Consider the following 14,602-nt stretch of genomic DNA (forward strand, 5'->3'; position numbering starts at 1 on the left):
AGGTTACAGACTAGGTTATAACCGATGGTTCTAAATCATACAAAAATTGGTATTGTGCGTGACAATGTGCGTGTCTCGTTAACGTGATTTATTCGTGATGACTCATGACGTAATTGTTATGAAAGTTCATTTCTTTGATATTTAATGATCTGATAAAAGTTTTCCAAATTTCTGGTAAAATTAGACCTTGCTTCTTGTTTAGGTTTTCAGTTTTACGGACGACTGTAGCTGCTTCTTTAAAGGTTCTTGAATAGTAGTTATCTTCTATGTATGGCATAAGGCTCTTATCCCACTCAATGTGATGGTTAGTAGAGGCAAAGTGGCATGAAAGACCTGAAATGTCTTGTCTGTTATTTCTGACATATCCTATGTGTTCTTTCTTTCTCGTTTCGAAGCTTCTAGATGTCTGACCTACGTAACTAATACCACATGAGCAAGGAATATTATATACTCCAGAGTATTTGTAGAATGGGTGAGGATCTTTCGGTGATCTTAAAAATTTCCGAATAGTATTGATTGGTTTGAATGCCACTCTGATCTTGTATGGCTTTAAAAGGTTAGCTAATTTTTTGGAAAGGTTGTTGACAAAAGGAATTGTAATTGTACTGATGTATTGGACGTCATCACGTTGTCGATGTGGTATATCAGTAAATAGAATCTTGTTATAGAGTCTTTTAGGGTAACCATTTAAAGAAAGTTCTCTGGATATTGTGGTTAATTCCGTTAGTAGGTCATCCTTGTCTGTCGTATACTGTATAGCTCTTTTCTTGAGACTATGGATAATGCTAAGTTTCTGAGCTATGTGATGAGCTGAGTTGAAATGGAGGTAACATCCAGTATTTGTAGGTTTTCTGTATACAGATAGGTTGATACTATTATTGGATTGTTTCTTTATTAAAATGTCAAGGAATGGCAGTTTTTTATAATAGTATCAACCTATCTGTATACAGAAAACCTACAAATACTGGACGTTACCTCCATTTCAACTCAGCTCATCACATAGCTCAGAAACTTAGCATTATCCATAGTCTCAAGAAAAGAGCTATACAGTATACGACAGACAAGGATGACCTACTAACGGAATTAACCACAATATCCAGAGAACGTTTTTTAAATGGTTACCCTAAAAGACTATCAGTACAATTACAATTCCTTTTGTCAACAACCTTTCCAAAAAATTAGCTAACCTTTTAAAACCATACAAGATCAGAGTGGCATTCAAACCAATCAATACTATTCGGAAATTTTTAAGATCACCGAAAGATCCTCACCCATTCTACAAATACTCTGGAGTATATACTATTCCTTGCTCATGTGGTATTAGTTACGTAGGTCAGACATCTAGAAGCTTCGAAACGAGAAAGAAAGAACACATAGGATATGTCAGAAATAACAGACAAGACATTTCAGGCCTTTCATGCCACTTTGCCTCTACTAACCATCACATTGAGTGGGATAAGAGCCTTATGCCATACATAGAAGATAACTACCATTCAAGAACCTTTAAAGAAGCAGCTACAGTCGTCCGTAAAACTGAAAACCTAAACAAGAATCAAGGTCTAATTTTACCAGAAATTTGGAAAACTTTTATCAGATCATTAAATATCAAAGAAATGAACTTTCATAACAATTACGTCATGAGTCATCACGAATAAATCACGTTAACGAGACACGCACAATACCAATTTTTGTATGATTTAGAACCATCGGCTATAACCTAGTCTGTAACCTTCATTTTGTGCTTACTGATTTGTATTCCCTGAGGATGCCAATAGAAACAGATTGGTGAAACATGTAGGAGGATAAAAATAAAGCTACTTGATAAAGATTTTATAAAAAAGTGTAATAGTCTTACGAATAATTGTCAAGAAAAAATTCAACATAACATTAATAATTGTTGTTTGTTTTGTATAATAAAATTGATTTATTAAAATTGGTTGGTAAAATTAAAAACGTATTAGGAGATAATTTGAGAGGGGACCCCCCGAGATTTCTATTGCCTAGGGCCTCCACAGAGTTTAATCTGGCACTGCATCAATTAGTGGTTGCTCATCACTAATTGATGATTACCTTGGAAAAGTGGAACTAGCGTTTGACGATATTGTTGGCAGTGGCTTCTGTCCATCGTTCGGTAGTCAAACTTCCTGTTAATTAATTATGAAGCACTTGTCATTTGCATTATTAAGGTAACTCTGGATGAATGACCTTAAACTACCAGCTGCTCATCCTGCAGTATGCAAATATTCACAAATTGTATTATCTTCCTGGTGGAAATTTTTATCGGAGCATAGATTACAAAACTTGGAATGGAACTAATGATTTGTAGTCTTAATGTATATGCTGTAGATTAAGGAAAAATCGTTGGAAGACTTTTATATGAAGTGAATGTTCACTTCCTGCAGCAAAAAAGACTGTAGGATTACTCTATTTCGCAATGGGATATGAAATAGTATTTAATGTTAAAGATGTTTAATGGTATGTCGAGAAAGGCACGGTAATGCTTATAAATGTATGTCGCCGACTGAATTCAGGTCGTATCTTAGATTTCAATTGTTATGATGATGAGGAGGAGGAATGGTGACGCTACACAAGAATGTTAATATGAAATGCTTAAGGGGAAAATAAAAAACTCACTGGTCAGAGCACAAAACAGATGAGCAAATCAAACACAAGATATAATTCTTAAACAGCAATTATGATGGTTTGGACATCCCCAGAGAATGTCCACTTAGAAATTACCAAATATAGTTTTGAATGGAATCATTGGAGGAAAGCAATCAAGAGGTAGACAAAAAAAAAAAAAAAAAATGGTTGCAGTCTTTGAAGGAAAGGTCACAAATATCGAACTTCACAGAGAGAGAGAGAGAGAAAGAGAGAGAAATGGCCAGAGATAGAGTAGTAAGATGTCAAAGATTTCTTATCCATAAGGGGATTCATTCCTGTCATCTGACGGATGAGAAAGAAGAACACACACACACACACACACACACACACACACACACACACACACACACACACACACACACACACACACACACACACACACACACACACACACACACACACACACACACACTGTGACTGTTATGGTCACTTGAAACTATAATTTTGTCTTGTTTCGAAATGCTTTGGCAAATTTTTCTCTAATTTAATAGGCTGTGATTAAAACGAAAAATCGAGGTGCCTCGACCAATTTTAATTCTAATGAGTTCCTGATGCAAGATTTCATTAAATTCCATCCAGTCAGAGAAGTTCTGTTAATTTTATTTGAATTTTTTTTCTAATAAAAAGAAAATCCTCAATTAAACCAAAACTGAATTCAGTGTACGATGAGATCCAGTCTCATTACTCTAGAAATTGTGTTTGTCCAATTTTGTTACTAAGTGTGGTCCAGTTGAAACCAAAATTCAGGAGAATAATCGAAATTTTTGTAGAAAATTCCAAATACTTAAATTCATTAAAATCCACTATATGCGGAAATGGGTGTGTAATACTGATGAGACAAAAGAAATTTAATAGGCGCTTAGCATTTTACGAAATGCACTCAAAATCAAAAACGACAAGCATCCGAGCACACATCTGTGCTTTAATTTATAACTGACACACATATCTCAATTCAAACAGAAACTGAAAAACAAAGTTTCATTTTACAGTTTCGGTTTGTGTTTCATTGAAATTTGTTTTAAGCCTTATGATAGATTACAAAGTTCTGAAAATGCTGGCAGGGGCAGTGTGTCTTTGTTATGCCGGCACACACATAAACACAAGTATGTTTTATACTAATAAAATATTTATACAAACAGAAGCGTAGAGCTAAATGAAATTATAATATATAATTCCCGAGCGCTACGAATTGTCCACTTCAGGGCAGCTAATTTTTCTCTCCTTCCTCTATAGTTGGCAATTTACAAATTCGTAAAAAAAAAAAAAAAAAAAAAAAGCAGGAATAAATTTTGTAGTATAATAATATATAACAGTTGTAAATAATAGTTTTGCAGGATTAATATTTGGCAATTACCTATTACAAATACTGAAGAAATAAGAAATCAGGGTCGAAACAAAAAAAAAAAAAGTATTGAAGCGCCGACTTTTCGCTTCGGCTGTACTGCACAGAAAATCTGCATTCTCTTAATATAGGTACACCACTGATTTTCCGGCAACGGATGGTCCAGGATATCCTTCGGACAGTACAAAATTACGGGAGCGCACTTGAAATTCCCGCTATAAGCTGACTAGTTCACTGGGCCGCCGTAGATGGCGCGTTGCCAGTGCAAACGATCGCTTAATTATTACATCTGCAAATCTTGATTTTTAATGATTTTTAATGATGACGTTTTACAGATATGGAAGAGATACAGTAGCGCACTCTGAATTTAATCTTGGAGGGGGGGGAGAGAGATGAGTAGACGATTTGAGAATACACACTACGCATCGTATACGACCTATTACTACGCATGTGCAATGATCGCTAATTGATAAGTAGTGCAGAAATAGAAGATACGACACAACATAAATTAAAAAAAAAAAAGAATTTTAATTAGAAAAAGATTTTTTGAAAATTTCAAGTGTTTTTTTTTTTTTTTCTTTTTCTTTTGGCGGGCCAGGGCCCCTCAGCTCCCCCTCTGGGTGCGCCACTGAAGAGATATAATTAGTAGGTCAGATATGTAGTGATGAATTATTATTACGTGACTTCCGTTGGGCAGGAAAACGGCTAATCTGGCACGCTTCTAGAACCAAGGGTGCCGGAAAATCGGTGGTATATCTGCATGCGTGTATATACAGTATGTTACAAGGTTTGACGAATACGTTCGCCCATGGAGAATAGCTATAGATTGGACAAAAAAATAATATTTTTTATTTAATAACAATAACTTTCTAAATATTTTTTACACAGAAAAATATATGAAACATTATAAAGGGCCATTCTAATAGGCAAAAATCAATGTAACCAGTTATATTTTCCAAAAAATTAATGTTGATTTGTTTTTACAGTTTTTCCTATTCTTATTGTATATTGACATTTCTTTCTTGTAATTCTCACAAAAAAGAAATGTTCTCCAAACAATGATACATCACTTCTAGTCACTTAATGGAAATCCTATTGACTTACTGGGATAGTCCATATCATCCTTTAAAAAAATAAGAGGGAGGACAAACTGAGGTGAATACCCATTTTTCATGGCGAGTAGGATTTTGCATAATTTTTATTATGCAAAATCCTACAAACAGCCTTCGTTATTTGCACGCCATTTAACAGCAAAACGTAATCCTTAGGTTAGTAGGGGACTGTCTGTATATATAAATTCAAAAAAAAAAATACATTTTATAACATAATAATATATAACAATTGTAAATAATAATTTTGTTTATATTTTGAAATTGACATATTATTCTTAAAAAATAGCAAATATTAATCTAAAAAAAAAAATGAATTGAAAAAAAAAATATATATATATATATATATCGGATCTCCGACCCGTTGCGCTCATCACCCTATATAAATCACACACATAAGACATTCCCTGGAATTTATTAGGGCAGTTAGTGGCGTAAATAGTCAAAATAATAGAATCTCCGAGAGCAGTGGCGGCTCGTGGCTTGAAATCGTGGGGGTGCTGCAACTTTCGAAATATACATACACACTGTAAGTACAGTGTATACGTGTTTAAAAAAAATATCAAAATTATGGTAAAAATTTAAAAAAAAATTAAAAATTAAAATATATCGTTTATTATCGATACAATTATACAGTTTAGTATAATTCAAAATTACTTAAAAATAATTTAAGCGCCTCCGTAGCGCAATTGGAAGAACGACGGTACATTGCGCCCTTCGATTGGAATAGGCCTAAGTTCGATTCTCGTCGCGACGGGAGGAATCTTTATCTGGTCGATTTCAATCGATGGTGAGTTAGCCGATCTCATACGGGGGTAGCAGGGTTTTTTCTCCCGGAAACTCGGGTTTTTCATCCCGCATACATACAAATCGGCCCTTCAGAACATACGCAATTTACAGACAAAAATTACTAGTTGTGGTGGTGTTGGAGGTGGGCAGTAGATGGCGTTGATTCGTAGTAGAGGTAAGGTGTAGAGATAGTTGAAGATGTCCTCCCGCGATGAGTCTTCGGACTCCTTGGAGGTATCAGGAATAATAATAATAATAATAATAATAAAATCCGTTATCCTAACCCCAATAATGTTCTAAAATAAAAACTATAACAAATGTTATATCTTTAATTGTAATGTCCAAATATTGAAAGAGACGGAGTAAACACGATAAGCACTACGAACATTCTACTACTGGCACAAACTGCATATAAACTACAGTGGAACTGCGCGATGGACAGTGCCGCATTTCGCTAATAGCTCGCATCCCACTATGATGTGAATATGCTTGGGCGCGTAACAATAAGACACTGTGGTAAACACAGTGCGGCTAGCGTCCTTCGCCCTCCTAAGTGCTACAGGATGGATTTTTATTATTTTTTATACAAAATATGAGAATTATATAGGATTGTTGATGATAAAATTAAATATTACAAGCAAATATAAATAAATTAAAAAATATATTTATATATCGAGGAAAATTGGGGGTGCTGCAGTTCCGCAGTGCCTATGCACGAGCCGCCCCTGCCCGAAAGTGAAAAATAAAAATATAAGGCTATTTCCCCCCCCCCTTTTTTTAAGATTTAATAACATTTGTAAGTGGATATTAAGCAGAGGTGTAGCTATGGGGGGGGGGGGGAGTCCGCCCAGAGCGACACTTTGAACATTTTGGAACTTTTGCAGTTAATTCTAAAATACAGTCTCGATAACACTCATTTCCAAATATTGTAATACTACTGCGAATTTTCCTCATAATTGCTGTAAGTGTTGCTAATTATGAGAGGAGTTTTTCTAAATAAAATTAAGCATTACCTACATTACTATCAAATAGACTTCGCCAATGTTATCGACGATTTTGCTAACAGAAAAACAAGAAAAATAACATTTTAGAATGTTGAAATTAAACTTTTACTTCAAAAATAAACATAGTGCTTTATTTTATTTCCCTATTACGTCCTTTTGACTTTTTGTAGTATTTTTGGTATGTATTGACAGGGGCGGCAAAAGTTCTAGCTACACTACTGATATTAAGTAAAGAGTGGAGACAGTAAGATGAATACCCTCCTTCGACGAGACCTTGGAGGAGGGATGTAATAGTAATAGTATTTTTGTGACTTCGGCAAAATGTTAATTATGTGTGCGTTCTCTAACTATTCCTTCCGGTATAAAATATTAACTATGTACTCTTTCAATTAAAGAACGCCTGATACATTTTATTATTTAAGTGAATGATTAAAAATTATTACTATATTTTTATTGTCGAAGTCAATAAAAATATTGACTTCGACACTCCCGCAAGTCAGAAGAATCCGTTTGATTTATGTTACCTATGGTCGAGAAAGGCAGATGCTTTTATTATATATATAAACAAATTTCGGTACTGTCTACAAATAATACTGATTGTAATAATGCAATTAAGTACTGTATATGAAATAATTGTGCATTGTATGTGATGAAAAATGTTTAATCTCTTAAACCAATCTTCTTTCAAAATGGATTCGCTTACTAATATCATTAATTTTGAACTCATGATAGGATGCAGTCAGTTTAGTTTTTAAGTTTGGAAATTTTAAAGTTAAATAAAAAAAATTAAAATTCGAAAAATACAATCTTTGTTGTACAGAGTATAAGGAAACCATACGTTCAATACGCATTAACTAAATAAAAACAATTAAATCCAATAGTCAGAATTTTAAATTATCTTCTGTGCTAATATGAAGTTACTAAATGAAAAAGATTTTCCAGCACATAAATAAATGACAGTAAACGAGAAAATAACAACCACTTTTATAATATGTGTACAGACAACTTTATTCTCTAGAAAATATAGTTGTCAGACATTTTGAGATGTAAGAAATAGGACAGAATTGATGGTTTTGTTACTATTGGTCACGGTATGCAGCTATCAGAGTTTAAAATACGCAGAAGAAAGGCAAAAATCGTCGAAAATATCACGACTAAGAATTTATCGTCGGAAAAAAGTTTTTGATTGTGTACATTGAGTTTCAAAATTGCCGCCACACCACGTGGTTCGTTACCTAGCCTACTGGCGGCGTTCTCGGACCAGTCACGTGACCCACGCCGTCCTTCAAACTGCCGCGATTTGTGGGGTAAACGTAATCTTTTGATTTCTTTCATTATCTTCCCCAAACAGTACAAAAAGAAATGTCCGAAAATAAGATAGAGACAATAGGTGAGGGTTCATTACAAACAACATCAAAGGTAAGCTAACGATTATTTGCTGAAATTATACAAATACCCCTTGTGTGTATCGACAATACTTGACACCATACTAGGCTGTCTTGGCAAGCTTGTAGTGGTAGCTTGCGCATCGCTCGTCACAATGTAGTTGTTTTGAGCTTACGCCTTAATAATTTTGATTAACACTAGCTCCATTCTGAAATTGTTATTAAAATACGGATGCGGTGTTGAGAATATTGCAGCGTAATGCTGAATTGAGAGAAATGAGCGTGATATGTTTCAAAAACTAATTTGTTTTCTTCTCGCGAGAACAGTAATGGCGGTTGTCTAGAAGCGCGTATCTAGAGAATGAAGTGTGAAGCGCCATCTATTAACTTCCCAAATTTAAACATTTCCCGCCATTGACAACTTTATTGATAGTTTACTAACATAAGTTTCTAAGCCGTTGCGGTGTTTGTAACGAGAATTTGTGAACATGTGCTATACCATGGCATAAGCAGTCTAATACTATTTGAAGGTCAAGTTGTTTCCAGCTTATGGTTGTCAGGGGTGCGTTTGTTACAGTTACTAGACCAGTTGCCATATCACCCAATTTCGCTATATATATGTGCGTTTCGATAAATGGTTACATTGTCACCGTATAGGAATCTAATTAGAATATTCAGCATTTGATATGCTTGTAGAAAATGTGAGACTAGTTTAAACGTGAAGCAGTTTATTTTCATTGTCAATCGAATACTAATGTTATTTAAATTAAGGGGATATTAAATCCCACATTGTTTTAAAACCGAATGAGAAACTCAAAGAGTTTCTTATTCAGTTTTAAAACAATGTGGGATTTAATATCTCCTTAATTTAAATAATGTTTATATCGCCGAAATGAAGCTTATTAGCTCTTTATATTTAAGAATACTAATGTGTTTTTTTCTGAATTGAACCACATCCCAGTTGAAAGGATTATAAAATTCTTGGAGTATACACACACACATAAATCATTGTTTTTTAATCACCATCAGTAAAGCAGGTTAGAAGTCAACTGCATGTTATTTGCTGTGTAACTGCAGCAAAACAGTTTCATCATTTCATGTCAGCATCGCAGGATTCATTTTTCTGATATATCTTTCTCACATAGCAATGTGTAATCAATAACACATTTTACAGAATAACATGATGTAGTGATATTGGAAATATGCTAATAAAAACTGTTTTTTACTGAATGCCTAAAATTTTTATTTCAATAAAATAAAATTTTATAAATAAAGTTATTTTATATTATGGAAATTACTATCTCTCTCAGAAGAAGTTATTAGCCATTTATACATTTTGATATGCATATATTTATAGAAGCAACAAATTCGGAGTAACTCCAGAATATTATTTTGATGTAGCAAAGCATTCATCATGAAAGCATATATTAAAAAAATATATATATATCAATGTATTATTTCAGAAACATACTGAAGAGCACCAAGTTTTTAGGGTTCCATAATATTACAAACTAACCATCAATTATTTAATTGCTTGTTATGAAAATTTTGGGAATAATATCACATAATAAAAAAAAAATATACTGTATTTTTAAAATCGTTTCTGAATTTTATATTTTTTTTACATTCCACAAAATTTTTCCCTGTCATTAATATACACATTATAACTGCGCTTGATATAGTAGGTGGTTATCATCTGCATTTTTTTGCAAAGTACATATGAAATACATACTTTTTTATAGAGGATCTTGAGCTGTTTTTAAAATATCTTCACTTATAGAACAGCATTAAAATAGTAAGTTGGTGTTTGCAGAATGTAAATGACAATCATTCATCAAAAATTACCAGAAAGCTTACATGGTTTTTTTATCACACTAATTTCATAGTGGTTTTTTTTTTTTTCAAGTTAAATACTCCATGTGTTATTTCTATTTCAAGTGGATGTTAATTAACCTAATTATTAATATTTATTTTGTGGTCTGGGGATTATAAGCATGCATTATGTTCTGTTTACATAGCATAATGGTGGCGTCATTATGCTATGTAACTTCTGGGTCAACATATTGTTTCTATTTAGCTATTTGGATAGACATCCAAATAGCTTAATAGAAACAATATACTGACTATCTGCAAAGCAGTGATAAATAGCCAAAAACACAGCCAAAAATATGATTCAAGTGGTAGAAAGATAAAACTGAAAAACATACTGTGATAGTAATCACTTGTAAAATTTGATGACCACACTGCAAGATACTAGAAAACAAATATTACTACTGTATGTAACTCTCACCTGCAAAATATAAACCTATAGTACAGGGATCTTCAATGCATGGCCCACCGGCCATTTTGAAAAAAATAACTACTTAACATTAAAACGCGATTAAATAAAAAATAATGTCAACGAAGCCCACGGGCCACTAAGCTATGATGCGGTATTTAGAATTGTAAGATGCTTTCCAGATTCACAAGGAACACTGTGCATTTGATACTTTACATAAAATCCAATAAAAATAAATATTAAATAGACATGCTTCTTCAGCCATCTACCTGTGCTAAGCAGTACTTAAGTATTAGTACTAACGATGACTGAAGCAGTAGTTTGTTCGAGGGCGCTGTCTAGTCCTTCCAGATAGATCTCGAAGGTTCTCAATATTTTGTTATTTTCATTTAAATACAAGAGGATCTCATCCACAGTCAGTCGTGAACAGTGTGATATTTGTGTATAAGTGCACGCAGGTTCATCGTATCAGCCATAGCCTATTGTGGTTTTTCTATTGCCAGACCTTTTTCATTAGTGTGAGACATGTTCAGTGGATAATAACCATTACACAGCCATTTTGGATAATTTTTTGGGTTCACCTTCCATCGCTATGGCGTCTACGAGTAAAATGCGTAAATCAAGCGATTCTTGTCGGGTTTTTAATGAAAAGTGGACCAATTTGTACATTTTTGTGCTGATCACCGATAAGCCAGTGTGTTTAATTTATTGTGAGTCAGTGTCAGTATTAAAAGAATACAATATAAAACGACACTATGAGACAAAGCATGCATCCAATTTCGATCACCTTCCAGGGTGGCTTTGTGTGGACAAAGTGAACCGTCTCCAAATTGATTTAAAATACCAGTAGGGTACGTTTAAAAGGCAGAGGGAAGAGAGCGAACCATGTGTCAAAGTAAGTTATGTAATAGCTGAAAATATTGTTAAAAAATCAAAAGCCTTCTTGGACGGCGAGTTTGTGAAAGAGTGTCTCGTCGCTGCTGGGGATATTCTGTGCCCAAATAATAAGGAAGTGTTTAAAAAACCGAGTTTGTCTGGGATAACTGTAGCATGACATGCTGAAGAACTTGCCTATGACATTGAAGCAACTTTAAAAAAAACGGTCATCCGAATTTATCATATTTGCTTGCTTTAGATGAGAGCACAGATGTGAAGGATACAGCACAACTGGTTATCTTTGTCCGTAGCATCAACAATTCAATTTGACAGAAGAACTGCTAGCGCTCATACCTATGAAGGGAATGACGAAAGGCACTGATATTCTTGAAGCCACCAAGAAAATGGTCCAGCGTTTCAACCTCAGCTTAACCAACCTCAAGGATGTGGTAACTGATGGTGTCCCTGCTATGGTGGGAAAGAACGAAAGGTTTGTTGTGCTGCTACAGAAAGAACTGGAACTAGAAGGAAAAGATTTTGTCCATTACCACTGTTTAATCCATCAGGAGAATTTGTGTGTGAAAACTATTGGATTTGAGAATGTCATGAAAGTTATCGTGACTGTCGTCAACATTATTAGGGCAAGAGGATTGAATCATCGTCAATTCCAAGAGTTTTTGACCCAAGAGTGCGAAGCAGATCACGGCGATGTGGTTTATTATAGTGGTGTGTGTTGGTTGAGCAGAGGGAGGGTTCTTAAAAGTGTCTTTGACTTAAGCAGCGAAATACAGCAGTTCATGCAAACCAAGGGGAATTTGATTGCAGAATTTAATGGTCTGAAATGGATGACAGACTTTGCCTTTGTGACCGACATCTTGTTGCATATGAATGACCTAAATATGCGGCTATAATCCAAAGATCAACTGATGCACACTCTGTTTGACCACATCAAAGCTTTTGTGGCCAAGCTCAAACTTTGGGAGGCACAACTCGCAAAAAAGACTTAACTCGTTTTCAGCTTCTTGCTGAGTCTAACTGTTCATCAAGAGATGAACAGTTAGACCGGAACAGAATAGTTAGATAGCTGTGTTGCGAAGTGAGTTCAAAGAGAGATTTAGTGATTTTCGTAACCAACAGTCTTCTTTAGATTTATTTTCAATGCCATGAACTCCAAAACAACTCTTCTTTGAAAAAAAAATTATTTAATATGCCCTTGCTTACATTTTACAAAGACTACATTTCTGAGAACGCATTCCCTAATCTTTGCCGGCATGCTTTGAAAATGTGTGCTTTGTTAGGAAGCACATACTTATGTAAGCAGTTCTTCTCCAGAATGAATTATGTGAAGTCCAAGATAAGAAGTCAGATTATGGACCAACATCTCAAGAATACTCTGCGCATAGTGACTTCCAACATTGATGCCAACATCGACAAGCTGGTCAAGGAAAAACATTGCCAAGTTGCCCATTGACATTGTAAAAAATGAATGTTTTCTTCATTAAATTATCTTTTTTCAAGTATCGATTGTATTTACTTATCACAAACACAACTCCTACCTATGCTCTTAAAGTTGAGTTTGTTTATTTTTATAGGATTTTATGTAAAGTATCAGATGCACAGCATTCTTTGTGAATCTGGAAAGCATCTTACAATTCTAAATACCCCGCTGGCTTCATTGAAATTTTTAATGGCCTGCACTGTCTGATGGGTTGAAGATCCCTGCTATAGTACATTAGTACCTTGGGTGGGGCTAAGAATTTTTTATCGTTTCATTTTTATTTACTTTTTTATATTTTTACATAGCTTAGAAAACTTACTTTACAGATGAAACAGAACTTTTTCAAACCACTTCAGGCTTCCAGTAAGTATGTCAATGGTACTGGATGATGAAATTCAGCTCTGCTTGATCTACTAGGAGTTTTAACTAAAAAAAAAAACTGACAGGGGTATAAAGAATAAGGTTTTTTTTGTCATCATTATTTTTATAATGACATAATGTTGTAACTACATGCACCATTCAAAGTCTTTTTTTTAGATTTATGGGAACTGTTTTAATAGCCAAAAAAAAAAAAAAATGGAAATATTAACATAGATTAAACAGACAGATTTTTGCAATTGTGAAAAAGGCCGAGTGGTTAGTGTATCCGCTCTGCTGCCAAATGGCTATTGGTTCGAATCCCGTCATGGGCATGGATGTTTGTGATTGTCTGTGAAAATACTAATGATAGTGGTCGGCGATAGATGGCGTTGGTGTAGATGATGAAGATAGTTGCAGTTGGTGGAGTGGTGAAGACGGAGAGTAGGTGTCCTTCCTTGATGAGTCTTTGAACTCCCTGTGTTATGTAATAATAATAATATAAATAGTCCAGATTAGTTGCACTTGCCAGACTGGTTGGCCGAGTAGTTAGCATATCCACTCTATAGCCAAAAGGCTGCGGGTTCGAATCCTGCCATGGGCATGGATGTTCGTGATTGTCTGTGAAAATACTAGTGGTGGTCGGCAGTAGATGCCGTTGGTGTATTATTATTATTATTATTATTACCCCAAGACCTCACGGAGTCAAAGACTCATCTGGGAGGTCCTTTTATCACATACACATCTCATCATACCGTGTCTTAAACACACTCAAACTCCTTGCAGACACCACACTCTCAGGCAAGGCATTCCAATCATTCATAACTTTGCATGTTTCCAAGTGTAGATGATGAAGGTAGTTGCATTTGGTGGAGATGGAGAGTTTTAGAGTAGGTGCCCTCCCTATAAGTCTTTGGACTCCCTGGAGGTGTTATGTAATAGTAATAATAATAACGATAGTGATTTAAAAAAAAAGTAATATTTTGGAATGAAGACTTTTCCAACAAAAACATGTTTACAAATACATTTCAGAATAGAGCACAATCATAATTGTAAACACTAGCTAGAGACACCCAGGTAGATTTTTTTAACCTTGTTTTATGCTCTTTAAAAATTTCAAATCCCACTTAGGAAAAACAAAGGACCTTTATTGGGGTTTTCAGCCGTAGATGAGTTAACTGATCTCATACAATAATAAATTTAGTTTATTCAAGCATAAGCAAACAAAGTTTGCACCTGAAGTATCTTCAGGACTGAAGTATCTTTCAGGACAATCTAAAGGATTAAACTAAATTTATTA

General features: G+C 34.5%; 1 protein-coding gene across 1 annotated transcript in view; it reads left to right on the top strand.

The window, feature by feature from the left end:
- Positions 1–8,191: 8,191 nt before the first annotated feature.
- The window catches only part of LOC150109391 (uncharacterized), a 186,399-nt gene continuing 179,988 nt past the window's right edge, over positions 8,192–14,602 (top strand). The window contains exon 1 of the mRNA XM_090407836.1: positions 8,192–8,327. Within this exon, the coding sequence (XP_090263962.1) occupies positions 8,271–8,327 (57 nt within the window). The 5' untranslated portion in view covers positions 8,192–8,270. The remainder of the gene's footprint in view (positions 8,328–14,602) is intronic.

The sequence above is a fragment of the Typopeltis vanoorti genome, chromosome 2, assembly GCF_054136105.1.
Source record: "Typopeltis vanoorti isolate ZY-2024b chromosome 2, IOZ_Tvanoo_1.0, whole genome shotgun sequence".
In the NCBI taxonomy this organism is placed as follows: domain Eukaryota; kingdom Metazoa; phylum Arthropoda; class Arachnida; order Uropygi; family Thelyphonidae; genus Typopeltis; species Typopeltis vanoorti.